This window comes from Mastigoproctus giganteus, chromosome 4 (genome assembly GCF_048544385.1).
Source record: "Mastigoproctus giganteus isolate SK-2022 chromosome 4, ASM4854438v1, whole genome shotgun sequence".
NCBI classification, from domain to species: Eukaryota; Metazoa; Arthropoda; class Arachnida; order Uropygi; family Thelyphonidae; genus Mastigoproctus; species Mastigoproctus giganteus.
The window spans coordinates 129,133,557-129,150,853 of record NC_143578.1 but is presented as its reverse complement, the minus strand read 5'-3'; the positions used below and the strand labels follow the sequence as shown (position 1 = coordinate 129,150,853).

The window sequence follows — 17,297 nt, the reverse complement described above, 5'->3', positions numbered from 1 at the left end:
ATCTTGACATGCAAGTTTTTTGATGTCCAGCTTCAAATTGGATAGTGATAGTTGAAGGTCATCTCTTATTGTGATATCAAGTCTGTTCCTGTATTTTGTCAAGGAAACTACCTTTCTAAATCTGCATTCAACCAAATATGTTGAGGGAAAGGTAATGAAAAATATTTGGGCCTTTTCCGATAGTTTTGGGAATCTATTCAGCAGATCACTCTTGACCCAAAAATCTTTTTTAAACTGAATGAACTTACGGCATGCAGTTATATCACCCTGAAGATCAATTAAACTCTCTTGAATTTTTGCCTCAATATCGGTGGGTTGTTCCTCAAATAGATCTAAAAACCAATATGGGATATCGAGTTTTAACAGCATCATTAAATATTTCCTACAGATCTGTGTGTATTTGTTTAGATGTTTCACATAAACGGTAATGTCATTGTCCTTCGGTGTCTCTGCGATCGTGTTCAGGTTTTGAAATTGTAAAAATTCTCGACATTCAATATTGTTCCAATAGACTTCAAGCATTTTAAGAAAAGAAACAATGCCTTCCTTACTATCTATGAGGTTACGTGTTTACACTGTAAGGTCTTGATTAATAAATTAAGTTTGTCAAACATATCTGCCAGATAAAATATGTCTGCCTTAGCACCAATGAGTTTTTTCCATGCTTGTTATGGGAAAGAAAGGAAATAGTTGTGTCCCATAGTGCAACAAAACGATGAAGACAATTTTCCTTGGACGGCCACCTCACCTCTCGGTATGCAGCAGCAGCATCTGGAAATCTTCATTTTATTCACACAGCTGCCAGAAAAGACAATCTTGAAGGGCTTGTGATTTGATAAAGTTTACAGTCTTTATGACAGTTGAAAGTGAAACATTTAAACCTCTTAAGTTTTTAGCTACTAGGTGCTCCCCATGAATGATTCAATGAATAGTAGTAAAGACTGAAGGTATAAAATTTTTTAGGTGTGCGATGAACCCTCTGTATCGGTGCAGTATCGACCAACCATAGACTCAGCACTGTCAGTTACACAAGCAGCTATGTTCTCGAATGGAATATTGTTCTCGTTTATGTAACTCTTAACTTCTTCGAAAAGTCATTCCCTCAGTATCTGTTTTAATCCTTCTGGCAAACAGCATCTCTTCCATCAGCTCTTTTCCATTCCATAAGCCATGAGAAGAGCGTTGTTATCTCGTAAAGTGGATTCGTCTAATTGTAAAGAGAATTTCTTGGATTGTAATGAAATGGCTAATCTTTTTTCAATGTCCCATGCCATCTCATCGATTTTTCTGGAAACAATGGAATTACTCAAAGGAATTGCCTGAATAGCTTCTTTGGCAAATAAGTTCATGGCATCTGATATTATTATGGACACTGAAGGCAAAATAAGTGACTCAGCGATGTTATGAGAATTTCCACTTTTAGGAATCAATTTATTAATCTTGTATGATGCAAGAAGACCATTTTCTAATTTCTGTGACGTTTGAGTAACCATCTGTTTGAGCATTGGCCTTCTCCCAAAATTATCTCTAAGGTTTTTGAAGTAATCCAAGGGTTTAGCTTGCTTGGCCTCATGCTTTTATTTGAAAGTATATTCATACAAATCAAACACAAGCAAAGAAGGGTTTTGCAGAGATGTAATGAAACCATACACTAAGTATTCCATCAGATATTGCCACCACTTCTTTTTTTCCAAGGAAGTCCTGGGCGGGCAAAATTATTGCTGAAAGTAATAAAAATTAATTATTACAGAACGAAAGCATTTCTTACAAGGGTTAGTTCAAAAGTCAGCTTAGATTTTATGGAAAATAATGAACATTACATGCCTTCTTCAATAAAAGCTAGCAGAAGGAGATATACATTCACTATCCATCACAAAAACTGGAAGCAGAATGAAGGCATGTGCGGACGCAAGAGATATGGATCGCAACACTTTTCGGCCTGCACGCTTATTTCCTGGCATTAAAGGTGACAGAACAAAGGAGGAAAACTACACGGAAGGGCAATTCTGAGAAGTGTACTATATTGTGAAATACAACAAAAGAACAAGTTGCAAGTCTGAGCAGTCACAAACACGCTGACTGTCATCACTCACGCTGTTATCCACTGCACAATTGCAGATATGGGGAGCGGAAAGGATGCCGACATAAGTTGTCCGTTATGTGGCTTCTGCCAATTTAGAATTTGTATTCACGCTAATTAATGTATGTAAATTTGTGACGATCTCACGCACCCTTTGTTTCTTAATGTCTCTCCTCCTGCCCCCTACCTAAAATTGGGAGAAGGAAAAAATTATCCTAGCAGCAAAGACCTTTTCCCCCCCCTAAAAATGTTTAATCCATTCAGTTTCCATGGCCCCCTATTCTCCCCACGATTATGGTTTTCAGTCTTTGCCTCTTTAAATGTGCTGTGGCCCCCTGTTGAGAATGGCTGCACTATCTGATCCAGATGTCTCTGGAGCTTTGTTTTGAATACTAAACTTCATTTTCACTAGCCTCCAGTGGTGATATTGCACAGGTCGATGAAAGTCATCTACCACCTAGTAGTGCCTGATGACACAGAGGGGTGGCATTCTTTTGCGTGATATGGTCACTATACCTCAACCTCTGTTTACATTGGTTCACACCTGGGTGGTCATGTGCAGTATCTCAGGACTTGCGCATGGGGAGTGGGTGCGAGGTTAGCCTGTGCGGACGTTGCTCCTTAAAGCTCTTGAAACAGAGAAGTTTTTCCTGATTTATTTTCTCTTTATTAGTTTAAATTGTCATATTAACTTATTTTCTAGAGTAGCTTTATATTCCTAGTTACGATACTTAGTTTAAAGTTTAACTTAGACAGAGATTTTGTAGATATTACTTAGTATCGGTAACGGTATCAAATCCACGTGTCACAAATTGAACGAGAGGTCTTTTTTTTTCTTTTTTTTTTTTTTTTTTAACCAAATTTAGTCGATTTATTAACCAATTGTTATATCAAATTATCTTCTATAAGTAGATTATAGACCTGGTTAGGATCCTTAGTTTATTCTAAATTGAGATAGCGAGATTTGGAAGCTAATCAATACTTACGAGTCCGTAGAAATACCGTTCGTGAATTCCCGCCATTTTTACACGATAGCATAAGCTTAGTGTAGTATAGTGCATAATATAATATTGTCAATTAATCAGTAAATCTATTAATCTTGATAAACTTTATTGTCAATTAAATTGTATTTTTAACTCTATATATATATATAACGACTTAATCGTAACAAAGAATTAATACATAACTATAGTTGCATACGTGATACGGAAGTTGTATAAAGGGAACTCGTAGAAAACACTAGATACCGAAAAAAATATATATATAACATAACTGTTTTGGGATATAACTTAAGGATTTAATTTTTGTTTTGAATTTTATTGAATTAAATCGGAATCATGACTCTGACCAGAGCAGCAAAGCAAAAGGCTCAAGCTAATGGGAGTGCTGTGGTTCAGGTGAGAACTGAGGGGGGCAGTTGCCTTCTGAATCACAGTCTTTTAAAATGCACTGTTTGCTTGATGTTTGCGGAGCAGTCGGGTACGGGACATGATACTGCCAAGGGGGATGTCTTTGTGTGTGCACGATGTAAGGAGTGCAAGGAAATCAGGCGACAACTCAGCGTTGTTGTGGGCCTTTATGAGAGCTTGAAGGACAGGGTGGATGCCCTCGAAGGAAATAAATTGAGGGGCCCATCAAGCTCTCAGCTGCCCACATCAACGCCAGGGCTTGCACTTGGTCATCAGGCAACACAGAGGCAGCCCCCTAGGCAGAATGCGCTAGTCCCACAGGAACTAGTAGTTGTTGGTGACTCTATTGTCAGGGAAACGGGGAACATGCTTTGTAAAAAGGATAGGTGGAATAGGACCAGGGTATGTCTGCCAGGGGCAAAGGTTGATGACGTTGTAGAGCGGATATCATCTTTTAAGGGCACAAAAGGTGATATAGTTGTACACGTTGGCACTAATGATATTAAGAGTAGGAGACCAGCGGAATTACTTAGCAAGTACAGGTCACTGTTGAAAAAAAGCCGTGAATTAGGGTTGAACTTGAAAGTGTCTGCAATTCTGCCCAGACACGATAGGAGGGAGTATATGATGAGAGCCTTGTCGATCAATTCGGCCCTGGAGGGATTGTGCAAGGCTCAAGGGGTAGAATTTTTTTCAGCCTGGACTGTACTTGTTAACAGGAGAGATTGCTTCTACAGGGATGGGATACACTTAAATAGAAAGGGTGCAAGAATTTTTGCTGATGCTGTCGAGGCAGTGTTAGGTGGGTCGGAAAACTGCTAGTTGGGGGGGATACAAGGACTAATAGATTAACAGTAGCCACTGGCAGAGGTGGAAGTGATTCTTGCACTGTTTCTATTGAAATGAGCAGAAGCCTGGAAAACAAGATGCATGGTATTTCAGAGACTGCTGGGAGCCATTGCGGTACAAGTAAACACATGGGTTGTGTTAGGGAAGCTAAGAATAGAAACAGGTGCATGTATACCTGCGTGTACACCAATGCTAGGAGTTTGGTAAATAAATTTGATGAATTTGAGGTATTGCTCAAAACATCAAAGGCAGATATTGTTGGGATATCAGAGACGTGGTGTCACACAGATATAAGTAATGCGAAACTGGAATTTGGGGAATACAATGTGTATAGAAAGGATAGACAGGACAGGAGGGGAGGAGGGGTTATGCTATTAATTAAGAAACACATAAAGTCCAAGGAAGTGAAGCCAGTCGACATCGATGGACAGGGCAGTGTCGAGTCAGTCTGGTGTGACATAAGCATAGGGAAATCAAAATTGAGAGTAGGAGTGTGCTATAGGCCTAATGACTCTGATGAGTATAATAAGATATTGTACAGGGAAATAGAGTGGGCCAGTAAATCAGAGAGTCTTATAATGGGGGATTTTAATTTCCCAGATATTGACTGGAATTTGTGGATTGGTCACTTGCACACTAGCAAGGCTTTTGTGGATTTATTGGATGATTGTTTTCTACATCAGCATGTTCGTGAGGCAACAAGAGGGAGCAATACTCTTGATCTGATTATCAGTAGTGATTCTTCATGCATTAAGAATCTTCAGATAAATGAACCACTAGGTGGCAGTGATCACAGTGTGTTGAAGTGGGATTTACTCAAGGAGGTAACTACCATCAGAGGTAAAGGGAAGGGTTTTTGTTTTCGTAAAGGCGACTATGATGGTCTGAGACAGTATTTAAATTCTATACAGTGGGACCAACTGATGATGTTACCAACAGCAAACTCAAAATGGGAAGCATTCAAGGAACTAATCTTGGAGGCTACCAGGCTTTACATACCAACTAAGAAATATTGTTCAAGGTTTAGGCCTAAATGGTTGTCAGATGAATTAATGAGACATGTGGCAGAGAAGAAAAATGCATGGGATACATACAAATTAATGGGTGACATGGAAGCCTATGATAGATATAAGTTGGTCTGTAACCAAGTCACAAAGGAGATTAGGCAGGCAAAGGCAGACTACGAAAAATCCTTGGCAAAGGATGCAAAGAAAAACAGAAAAGAGTTCTTTACATATTTGAACTCGAGAAGGAAAGGGATGAATCAGATTGGTCCACTGAATATTGATGGTTCAACAGTTGAGGATCCTGCTCAGGTGGCTAACAATCTAAACGAGTATTTTGCATCTACATTCACGCATGAGGAGTTATTCAGGAAGGAGAATGATGTAGGTAAAGTAAACATTGGCAGTGAGCTGGATGATTTTGTAATAACTGAGAGGAAAGTGGAGGAGAGATTGTTGAGGATAAACATAAAAAAGGCACCTGGGGTGGATGGGATCTATCCAGTTATATTAAAGGAGGCAGCAAAGGAAGTATGCAAACCCTAGCCATAATTATGAGAGCTTCTTTGGACTCAGGGGAGGTACCCATAGACTGGAGATGTGCAAATGTAACCCCAATTCACAAAGGAGGATCAAAGGCTGACACAAGTAATTATAGACCTGTTAGTTTAACTTCTGTTCCGGGTAAATTAATGGAGGCACTGGTTAAAGAAGCACTGCAGGATCAACTAGACAAGAATTCAGTTATAGCTCAGACGCAGCATGGTTTTGTTAAGGGCAGGTCTTGCCTGACCAATTTGATTGGATACTATGATGTAGTCACAAAAGAACTGGATGCAGGGAATAACTTTGATATTATATATTTGGATCTTAGAAAGGCTTTTGATACTGTTGCACATGGAAGACTGCTGCACAAATTGGAGCAGTGTGGCATTGGAGGTTGAGTGGTTGAGTGGCAGAAGACAGAGAGTGGTAATCAATGGACACTGCTCAACGTGGACTAATGTTATTAGTGCGAGTTCCTCAAGGTTCAGTGTTGGGTCCGTTGTTGTTTTCGGTGTTTATGAATGATATTGATGATGGGATATCAAGTTTAATGTCCAAGTTTGCAGATGATACAAAGGTTGGCAGGGTCATTAAGGACACTACTGACGCTATGCTGCTGCAACAGGATCTGGAAAGGTTGAACAGATGGGCTGAGAGGTGGCAAATGAAGTTTAACATTGACAAATGTAAAGTACTACATATGGGAAACAGTAACCCCAGAGCAACATATCAACTCTGCGGTACTACACTGACAGTTTTGGAGAATGAAAAGGACCTGGGGGTAATTGTGCAGGCAGATATGAAGTTCTCTGAGCAGTGCAGACGAGCTGCAAGAGTAGCTCATGGTGTCTTGTCAATGATATACAGGAATTTTTCTAGCAGGGATAAGGAGGTGATTATTCCCTTGTATAAGGCAATGGTTAGGCCACATCTTGAGTACTGTATACAGGTCTGGAGGCCTCATTTCAAGAAGGATGTAGAACTGCTGGAACGGGTACAGAGAAGGGCAACAAGATTAGTGAATGGAACAAAGGGTTGCTCTTACGAAGAAAGGCTTAAGTTTTGCAAATTACAGAGCCTGGAGACTAGGCACCGGTGAGGTGATCTGATAGAGGTGTATAAGGCTTTGAATGGTTTGAGCATGCTCAATGCCAATGGGATTCTTCATCTTGCTCAGAATAATCACCTCAGAGGGCATAAATTCAAATTGAGGAAGGACGGATGTCGGATAGATGTGCGGAAATTTGCCTTTGGTCAGCGGGTGGTTGGTTGGTGGAACCGACCTCCATCACTTGTTGTAGAAGTTGATAGCCTAAACAAATTTAAAGCTCAACTGGACAGGTATTTGGAACGAACAGATGGGTGAAATGGGAGTGGGGTTTTTTTTTTTTTTGGCTGATGCTGAATAAGCTTGCTTTCTTGCCTCATATGCCTATGCTAATGCTAATGCTACCCAGAGGTAATAATAGTACTACCACTGTGAAGGTTCAGACAGAGAATTTGGTTGTCACTGAATGATTGGACTTCACAGAAATTCGGTACAAACTTGAAGAGATGCAATATCAAAACTTAGCTATTAATGACACTTGTTTTTTGTATTGGCGATGATATCAAAATTATTTAGGCATATTATGCTTTTCTTTCTTTCTTTTTTTTTTTTTTTTTTTTAGATCATTCCTGTGTGCATTATTCACAGCAGCTTATAATCACTAATAGGCATTGTGAAAGAAAAATGCATATCTAATGTATGCATCTGTGCTCTTTTTAGAGTACAGATGAATACTTGGTGTTTATTATATGAATTTATGAATACTTGGTGAAATCTTGAAATGTTTATTATATTTTTTTAATGCATGTAAGTCCTTACAATTATTACAATTATGACATATATACTCCTACAAAGGCTGCTTTAGCTGAGTAGTTAATTGCAAAGGTTACATGTGGCTACTAAACACTGCTGTTCTGTTCTCTTGATCTTATAAACTCTTCTGATATTGTTATTATTTGCTTTCCTGTGATTAATACCAGATTGGCCTCATGCTATACTGACTGTTGCCATCTAACAGATATACTTTTCTGCAATTCTGTACTTGATCAGAATTATAACCTTTTCTTTTCTTTCAATTGTTGCTTTCCTTGCTTGGAAATTTGGCCATCCTTCACATATTGATAGTAAAGACAGTATGCTACTGCAACAGGATCAAGAAAAGTTAGGTAGGTGGGCTGAGAAGTGCCAACTGAAGTTTAATATTGACAAATGCAAAGTACTGTATATGGGTAGCAGTAACCCAAGAGAAATGTACCAACTGCCTGGTACTACACTCAGGGAGGTGGAGAATGAAAATGACCTGGGGGTAATTGTGCAGTCGGATATAAAGTTCTCTGAGCAATGCAGATGGGCTGCCAGAGCAGGTCATGGAGTTTTGTCAATGATATATAGGGATTTTGCTAGCAGAGACAAGGAGGTGATTATACCTTTGTATAAGGCAGTGGTCAGGCCACACCTTGAGTACTGCATATACGTCTGGAGGCCTCATTTTAGGAAGGATGTAGAGTTGCTAGAACCAGTACAGAGAAGGACAAACAAGATTGGTGAGAGGAACAAAGGGATACTCCTACCGGGAGAAGCTTAAATTCTGTAAGTTGCAGCATCTGGAGACTAGGCACTTGCGAGGTGATCTGTTCGAGGTGTACAAGGCCTTGAATGGTTTGAGCAGGTTCATTGCTGATGGGATACTTCCACTTGCTGAGATTAAGAACCTGAGGGGGCATAGATTCAAATTGAGGAAAGACAGTTGTAGAATAGATGTGTGGAAGTTTGCCTTTAGCCAGTGAGTAGTTGATTGCTGGAACAGACTTCCATCTGTTGTTGTGGAAGTTGATAGCTTAAATAAATTGAAGGATGAACTAGACGAACATTTGGAGTGATCGGATGGGTGAAATGGGATTGTGTTTTTTTTTTTTTTTTTTGGCTGATTCTCTATATGCTTGCTTTCTTGCATCATATGCCTCATCTAATGCTAATATAGTTTGATTGATCATTGTTCATATTAGCTATTGATCTCTGCAAGCATTGAGGCGATGAATTGTTACCCTTGTACATTCACTGGTGTGAAGTGCATTCACTGCATGACCTGTTGCATGCATGCAGCTTTAAAAGCTCATTAGTGTTCCAGCATTTATGAAAATCACTTAAATTATTTTCCCCTCTTTAGTAGTTTCTCACATCTGGTGAGTGTGGGCTTGTCACAGCCAGGGTTCTGAGCTGGATATGATCATTATTCTCTTCCTTGGTGATTTCCTTCTCTCTCTCTCTCTCTCTCAGGGTAACTCAATTTTTTTTTTTTTTTTTTTATCTGGTGCAGGAAGCCTCAGGCTTCCTTGCACCGTATGGATAATGATGATGATAATATACTATTTTTAAAAACTATAATTTTTTGTTAATCACAGTAGTTATTATTATTTTTTTTAAATAACATTTATTCCAGTTCATTTTTGATTTTTTTGGAAGTTTATGAGATAACTTCCAGTTATACATATCTCATGATGAATATGTATCAAAGTAAGGTCTTGTGACAATATAATTTTCCCCTTTTTTTCTTTTGTGCATAAGGTAACAATGGATGTGAAAGTTTCAAGCTAGATGCCAGCCTTTCAGAAGTTTATAAGGTGGTGTCAATAGACCTTTTCTCGAAATTTTGTTACAAGACTAAATATAAAAAAGTTTTCTGTTTATACCCTGCCAGGAAACCATGACAGAGGAGTTTAGAATTAATCATTTGACAACGAATACAATCATTAACTGTACTGTCACTCATTCTAGCTTCCAGTCGAACCATACACAATCCAGTCGTACAGGTATGCTACTGCACTCTCATACTTGATTACTCAGCCACTTCTAGGAAAGGTGCTTTAGCAATATTGTTTTCAAAAAATAATTCTGTGTGTAACACAAATTTTTTTCAAGTGCATGAAGTAGTGTTCCCTATTTGACACCGGTTTCTGCAATTTATAATGCAGCTGCCATTAGATGAATTTCCTTGAAATTTGTTATGAGACAATATGTACTGAAGAAAGAATATATAATAATTTTGTTTTCAAAAACAATTCATTGTGAGGAGCCACACATCTCCCCCCCCCCACCCGTTGTGTGCAAAGAAGTAATCTATTTATTTTCAATACCTGATGTAAACACACGGGATATTGCAGCCACCTTAACTGAGCAAATCAGCTATGGCTTACCACTCACTCGCACATACTCTAGCTTATACACACTGGGAAAATCTAGTAGATGAAGTAGTTCCTTTCAGAAGCAAGTCTTAGAGAACTTGTTTACATTGGGAATAAACTAAAAGGGCTTAGTAGCATTCCATACTCGATCTGGCATTTTTTGCTGTTTGTGTAGTAACTAACAGCGAATTCTGGAAATTTTCAATTGCAAAATCAAAGTAAACACAGTACTATCAGGAGTTTCAGCTGTGTGTGTGTGGGTGAGTGAGTGGGGTAGTTAAAGAGCAGAAAATTGCTGAAATTTTGATTAAAAAAAATTAGGGAAGATAAATATAATTTGCTTTTGTTAATTATAAAATATTTTAATAAAGCAATAAAAGTTATTTTTGTATGTTGATTTCTTTATTATTTATTTATTTATTATTATTTTTTTTGTTTTATTCCCCTTTCTAGGTAACTCAGCCTGTACACACAAGTTTGTCAGTGCCTCAGTTAAAGTTTGCCTTGGCTCAGGATGGAAGTGTTATTTTGCATCCTCATACTACAACTACAACTACTTTATCCCAGGACCAGATGAACACCCACCTTGTTTCATCTTCTGGTGCTGTAAACTCCTTTGATACAAATGTGTCCAGCAGTATGATGCCAGTTCTTTCTGTTCCAATTGTTACGTCTGTTCCCTCATCTTCCTCTTCTTCTCCCTCCACCTCATCTATTCTTAGCCAAGGACACTCTGCTCTCTTGGCTAGATTAAACACAGCGCCTGTTGTTAGTGTGCCTGATGTGGTAACTTCTATTGCTTTACCCACCGGTTTGGGAAATTGTGTTACTTCATCAGTTAGTACTACAACTATAACCACAGCCACAACTACATTATTACCAATGACTGTTCAAAGTATCAATGCAAGTTCTCTTCCTGTTACTTCCACACAACCAGCACAGTCCCTCATTGCTGTATCAAATTTGCATACACAGCCTGTTGTCCAGGATTCAGTATCTGTTCCTACAAACAGATGTGCAAAAGTAATCAGTGCCACCACAGCTGCATTATCTTTGTCTTCATCATCATTGTCAACATCAGCATCATCAAAACTGCAGAATAAAGTGAATCATGTGATAGTTGGTTTCCAGCCTGTGAAACTTGCATCGGGACAACAAACAAATGCTACCGGACAGCATTTATCACAAGTCGTGTCAACATCATTATCAGGAAATATTACATCAGGTGCTTCTGGAAACATTACTGGACAACCAGTTATCAGTGGAACAGTTAAAGTCAGCCAAGCAGAAACTCCATTTATTGGAGTCCAAGACAGTAATTGTGGTAGTATCTCATCGGGCCATAAATTAAAAGCAGTGCAACTGAATGTGCCAAATCAACAGGTGCGTATTTCATGATGCAGAACCTTATATGTGATATTTTCAGATACCTGGTTTATTAGTAATTTGGTTATTTATGAGACATGATCTTCCCTGATAAAACCATGCCACAATTTACTTTATAATTCCAGTGTTAATTTGCTCTTAAGAATAGAAATATAACTTATAAAAACTTAAATCATTACATACTATGATTTTTAACGTTTCTCACCAACCATTGAAGTAAAAATGAAAACCAAAATCTTAAAAAGTTTTATATTTAAATTTATAGTAGATCAAACAAAATAAATGTGATTATACAAATAAAATGTTACTGATAATAAAATACTGAATTAAGATAGAATAAAACAAATGTAGTTTACAGTGAATGTACAAATAAAATGATAATAAAATACTGAATTAAAATGCAATAAAATATACTAGATTAAAAGCGCTAAAATAACTGAAGATTTCAAAGGCTTCTGCCTTCTTCCTCAACAGTCAAGTTGAGTCAAGTTTCAAAGGCTTCTGCCTTCTTCCTCAACAGTCAAGTTGAGGAAGAAGGCAGAAGCCTTTGAAAGCTTCAGTTATTTTAGCACTTTTAATCTAGTATATTTTATTGGCTTCTGCCTTCTTCCTCAACAGTCAAGTTGAGTCAAGTTTCAAAGGCTTCTGCCTTCTTCCTCAACAGTCAAGTTGAGGAAGAAGGCAGAAGCCTTTGAAAGCTTCAGTTATTTTAGCACTTTTAATCTAGTATATTTTATTGCATTTTAATTCAGTATTTTATTATCATTTTATTTGTACACATTCACTGTAAACTACATTTGTTTTATTCTATCTTAATTCAGTATTTTATTATCAGTAACATTTTATTTGTATAATCACATTTATTTTGTTTGATCTGCTGTAAATTTATTGTAAATTTAAATATAAAGCTTTTTAAGATTTTGGTTTTCGTTTTTACTTCAATGGTTCGTGAGAAACGCTAAAAATCATAGTATGAATATACCCAACCACAGAGGCCTATTTGAAGAACTGATTAAATCATTACCTTTAATGTTTTTTTTTTTAACTGTGTTAAAATTAATTTGCATCAGAAATGAGATAAAAGAACAAAAAATTATATATATAATTTTTTGCGAATAAAATTTATTTACTTGTTATTCCTTGTTTTAATTATAACAAATAAATACCTCTTGTTTTGTCTAAATTCAAAAGTAAACAGTTACTAGTAAATTCTTCACAATGAGTAAAATATGATTGCGGTTAATAATCTTTTTTTTTTTTTTTTTTTTTATGAAAATCCAAAACGGTATCAGAACCTATAGTACTTAGTACCGTGCTTGGGTTTGAGGTTGAGAACACGAAAGAAGATATCTGTTGACATTAGACTTGAACGTCTGTAGACTAATTTTCAGGAAATACATATGAAGGAAGGTTGTTCCAGAAAACAGCAGTTGAACGAATAAACAAGGAAGATGAAAAGTTGGTTATGTGAATTTGAAGTTGGACAGTAAATGGATGTTGACTAGTGCCGGCATGTGTTCGGACTGTTTTTAAAGTGCGAATGGGAATTATAGAAGCCAGTTCAGAAGAACAGTGCCCATGGAAGTATCTGAAGAAAAGGCATGCAGCAGAAATGGTACGTCTATGAGACAAGTGGAGAGACTCTGTTAGAGAGTTAATTAACCTACCTACCCTCTTCTGAATGGAATCTCGAAGCCCGAGAGAGGTTTTGGGGGCACTGTCCCAGATGTGGGAACAATATTCCATGGTAGGGCAGATTTGCAATTTGTACAGAGTGAACAGCTGTTTGGAAGAAAAGTAACACCGAGAGCGAAAGAGAAAACCAAGTTTTTTAGATGCAGAGGAAGCAATATTTGTAATGTGCTTGTGCCAAGAGAGATTTAGAAGTCAGGGTAATCCCCAAAAGAGATATATCAATTTGACTAGGAATCGGAGTGTCACCAAAGATAAGCATAGGAGCAGAAGAATCCTTTTTGCGAGATGCAGAGGAAGCAATATTTGTAATGTGCTTGTGCCAAGAGAGATTAGAAGTCAGGGTAATCCCCAAAAGAGATATATCAATTTGACTAGGAATCGGAGTGTCACCAAAGATAAGCATAGGAGCAGAAGAATCCTTTTTGCGAGATATAAGACAAGACTGAGTTTTAGGATTGAAATCAACTAAGTTGTCTTTGCCCCACTGGAGAATTACCTGGAGATCGCAATTTAAGGAATTGGTAGCAGATATTCGAGAAGTTGAAGCTGATTGGGCAGGGCAAGGTTTCTCAAAATGGAAAGTGGAATGCAATGTGCTATCATCGGCAAAACTATGGATAGGATTACCAGTCACTGGGAGAAGGTCATTAATATACAAGAGGAAAAGAGTGATGGAAAGAACTAAATCTTGGGGGACACCAGCATTAGTGGAGGTTAGAAGACAGAGAGCCATCTACCATCACCCTCAGTGAGCGATCGGCACCTCCGTAGCCAGGTGGGAAGGAGCAGCAGTGCATAGCACATGCTTCTTGATTAGACCGGAGTTCGATCCCGTCGCCAACCAAATATGGAGGATGCGGAAAGGTCAGGGAATGACCACCGCATATCCTGGAGCAATATGGCCTTAGTTGCTAATGCTCCTAAAAACCAAACAACAACTACAACAACAACAGCGAGCAATCAGAGAGAAAACTGGATAACCAATTACAAAAAACAGTTGGTAAACCATAAGATGGAAGCTTGTTTAGAAGACCTTTATGCCAAACACGATCGAATACCTTTGAGATGTCAAGAGCAACTGCTTGGGTTTCACCAAACTTTTCCATTGATTTTGTTCATAAATGAGTAACATAAGCCAGAATATCACCAGTGGATCAACACTGACGGAATCCATACTGGAAATCGTTGATCAGATGGAAGGTTTCTAGGTAGTTTAAGAGTTGGCGGTTAATTGATTTCTCCATTACTTTAGAAACAGTAGAAGTAAATGGATGGGAGGGATTTGTCACCTTTTTTAGGAACTGGCTGGATATTAGAAAATTTCCAAGCAGAAGGAAACACACCTTTGCACAGGTTTTGAGAATAAGTAGAGAAATACCATCAGGACCTGGAGCTTTCTTAGCATCAAGATTCGTCAAAATCCTTCTAACATCCTTTTGATGGAAGACCACAGGAGGCATTGGATGGAGCATGCTAGGAATGTTGGGAGGTGTTTTAGCATTTTCATTAATACTTGAGTTGGAAGAAAAATGTGATGCTAGTAGGTCAGCTTTATCCCTGGCTGGAGTGACAACAGGCTGAAGTGACAACAGAGAACCATCTGGTTTTGACAGAGGTGGGAGCAGAGATGGGCAAAAGTTGCAGCCAATAGCTTTGTCAAGAGACCAGAATGCTCGGCTACTATTAGGGCAAGAAGCAAGTTTTCTACTCTTGGCCTGTTCAAAGTCTAGTTTGGACTGATTAATAACTGCTTTACAATTGTCGCGAGCTTTGGTGTAGGCAGAAAATGAAACTGAAGAATTGGAAACAAGCCAATCGATATGCAACGTTTTTTCCTTGAACAGCCTTAGCACATTTATTGGAAAACCAAGGTTTAGATAAAGGTCGAGATTTTAAAGTGGAGTGTGGAATAAAGGATTCCATTCCTACAAGAATAATTTCACTGACATGATCTGAGCAAATATTGACATCAAAAGTTTTGAAACAGTAATCTGACCAAGGAAAAGAAGACAAGAAATCATGCAGGTGATCCCATTTTGCATTCTTATAATGCCAAACAACACAATATTGGGAATAGCCTTGAGATAGTCTCCATTGGAGAAGAGACAATCACCAAGTTATGACCTGAGGTGCCTAAAGGACCACTCACTTCAACCGTGTACTTAGAAAGGTTGTTTGTGAGAAAAAGATCAAACGCGTTGGCTATATGTTTAGGATTGTCCAGTATCCTTGTAGGTAAATGAACAATCTGTGCAAGGTCATTAGTAATTGCAAAAGCCTCGGAATCTCGACCAGCTGGGTCGGTGTGACTAGAAAACGGAAGCCGGCTGGAGTTGTGAATATTAAAATCACCAAGGAAAATTACCTTACTGTTAGGAAAGTTGGACTGTAGAAAATCAAGTTGCAAAGAGAGGAAGTCAAAGAGCTCCAAGTGATTAGTGAAGTTGGGAGAACAGTAGAGACAACAGATGAATTTGACACAATGAGGTAGAGAGATTTGAAGCCAGAGAAGATTGAAAAGAGGAGATTCCAAATTACCAAGTCTCTGACAGGGAATATCGGAACGGACATATGCACAAGTACCACCTTTGAGGCGAAAGGAATGATACAGCAAATAATTTGGGCAACTGAGATGAGCAGTAGTTGAATCAATCGATAACTGCTATTCTGTCAGAAAAAGTACATGGGGTTTGGCAGACTGCAAGTGGAAATGGACGTCGTTGAGATTAGAATTGAGACCACGTATATTTGTGAAATGAACTAAGAAGTGTTTGGGAGGTTTTCACAGATAAGCTTACTGTATTAGTTTGACAATTCACTTTAATGGTAGCATCAAGTTTTCATTCTGAATAAAGGTTAATTCAGATGCTAAAAATGTTTTTAACTAAAGCTCACCAGTTTGAAGTTAAATAATCATCCTACAGCGCTAATACATTGATGATATAAATATACCAGTTTTACTTTGCTATTCAGTTTTGATTAATCATATAATAATTGCACCTGGTCTTCTTAAAAGTTAAGAAATAATATTAATCTTTTAAAATGTGCACATAAATGCCATAACATTTGAATTTCCTGCCAGTTTTTAAAGGATGGTAAAAAATAATTTGCAATAATAATAAAAAAAGACAATAAGAAAAAAAATGTTCAAATAATCTTTTTGGAATTATTATTTTTATTTTATACCTAAAAAATCAAGTATTTTCAGAAATCAGTTTATAGATTGCTAATCCTTTGGCTAACAAAACATTAATAATTGGTCATCTTCTTGGCATGGTTATTCTTATCTTTCACAGTGAAAATCAATTACTTATTTCATGTCTTTGGCAAAAAAATGTTCTATGAGATTTGGTGCTGTTAAGCTACCATTTGTTGTCACTGAAAAAATGTGATATTCATCTGTAAGTACTTCAGTGAACCATGGAACAAAGGAACCATGTGCCGTCTGTTCTCATAATCAAATTAAGCATTACTATGAGATTAAAATATTTTTAATAGAGTCAGCCATGTCTGTTGAGTTTAATTAGCTTATCAGCAGGCACCCTCATATGCTTATTTTTTTTTTATTGTAATTTTTTGTTAATTACATGCAAAAGGAGGTACAGTACAAGCCTGTTTATCTGGCACTGAGACATCCAGAAAGCCAATCTTTTCATTAGAATGCAATGTTCAGTTATCTGGCAAATGATTAGAAAATTTGGCATAAGTTAGTATTAGTGATGATATTGTTTTGTTGTCAGTCATATCTCTTCACAGATATATCTAATTTCCAGGTGGTACAATTTACAAAATTCAAGTCTTTCTTGGTGAGAGTATTCTTTAGTGGTGTTGAATAATATTTTTCTTTTCTGAACCTGTTCCAGTAGATCCACAGCTTTCCTTAAATGAGACTTGTAGACATGTATGCAATACTCAAGATGCATCCTAACCATTGCTTTATAGAATGGAATAGTCACCTCTCTGTCCCTGCTAGAAAAAAAAAAATAATAAAAAATAAATAAATAATTGTATATCATTGATAGAACAGAACCCCATAAGCCTGAACTAGCAGGATGTCTGCATGTTCAGAGTTCATGTCAAACTGGTCCATCACTCCTA

The 17,297-nt window shown here is 37.6% G+C and overlaps 1 protein-coding gene across 3 annotated transcripts in view; it reads left to right on the top strand.

Moving 5' to 3' along the window:
• Positions 1 to 17,297, top strand: part of LOC150087056 (uncharacterized) — a 599,010-nt gene that overhangs the window by 248,607 nt on the left and 333,106 nt on the right. For all 3 annotated transcript variants that reach the window (XM_090372920.1, XM_090372918.1, XM_090372919.1), the window contains one exon: positions 10,572 to 11,501. In XM_090372920.1, the coding sequence (XP_090229046.1) occupies positions 10,572 to 11,501 (930 nt within the window). The remainder of the gene's footprint in view (positions 1 to 10,571; positions 11,502 to 17,297) is intronic.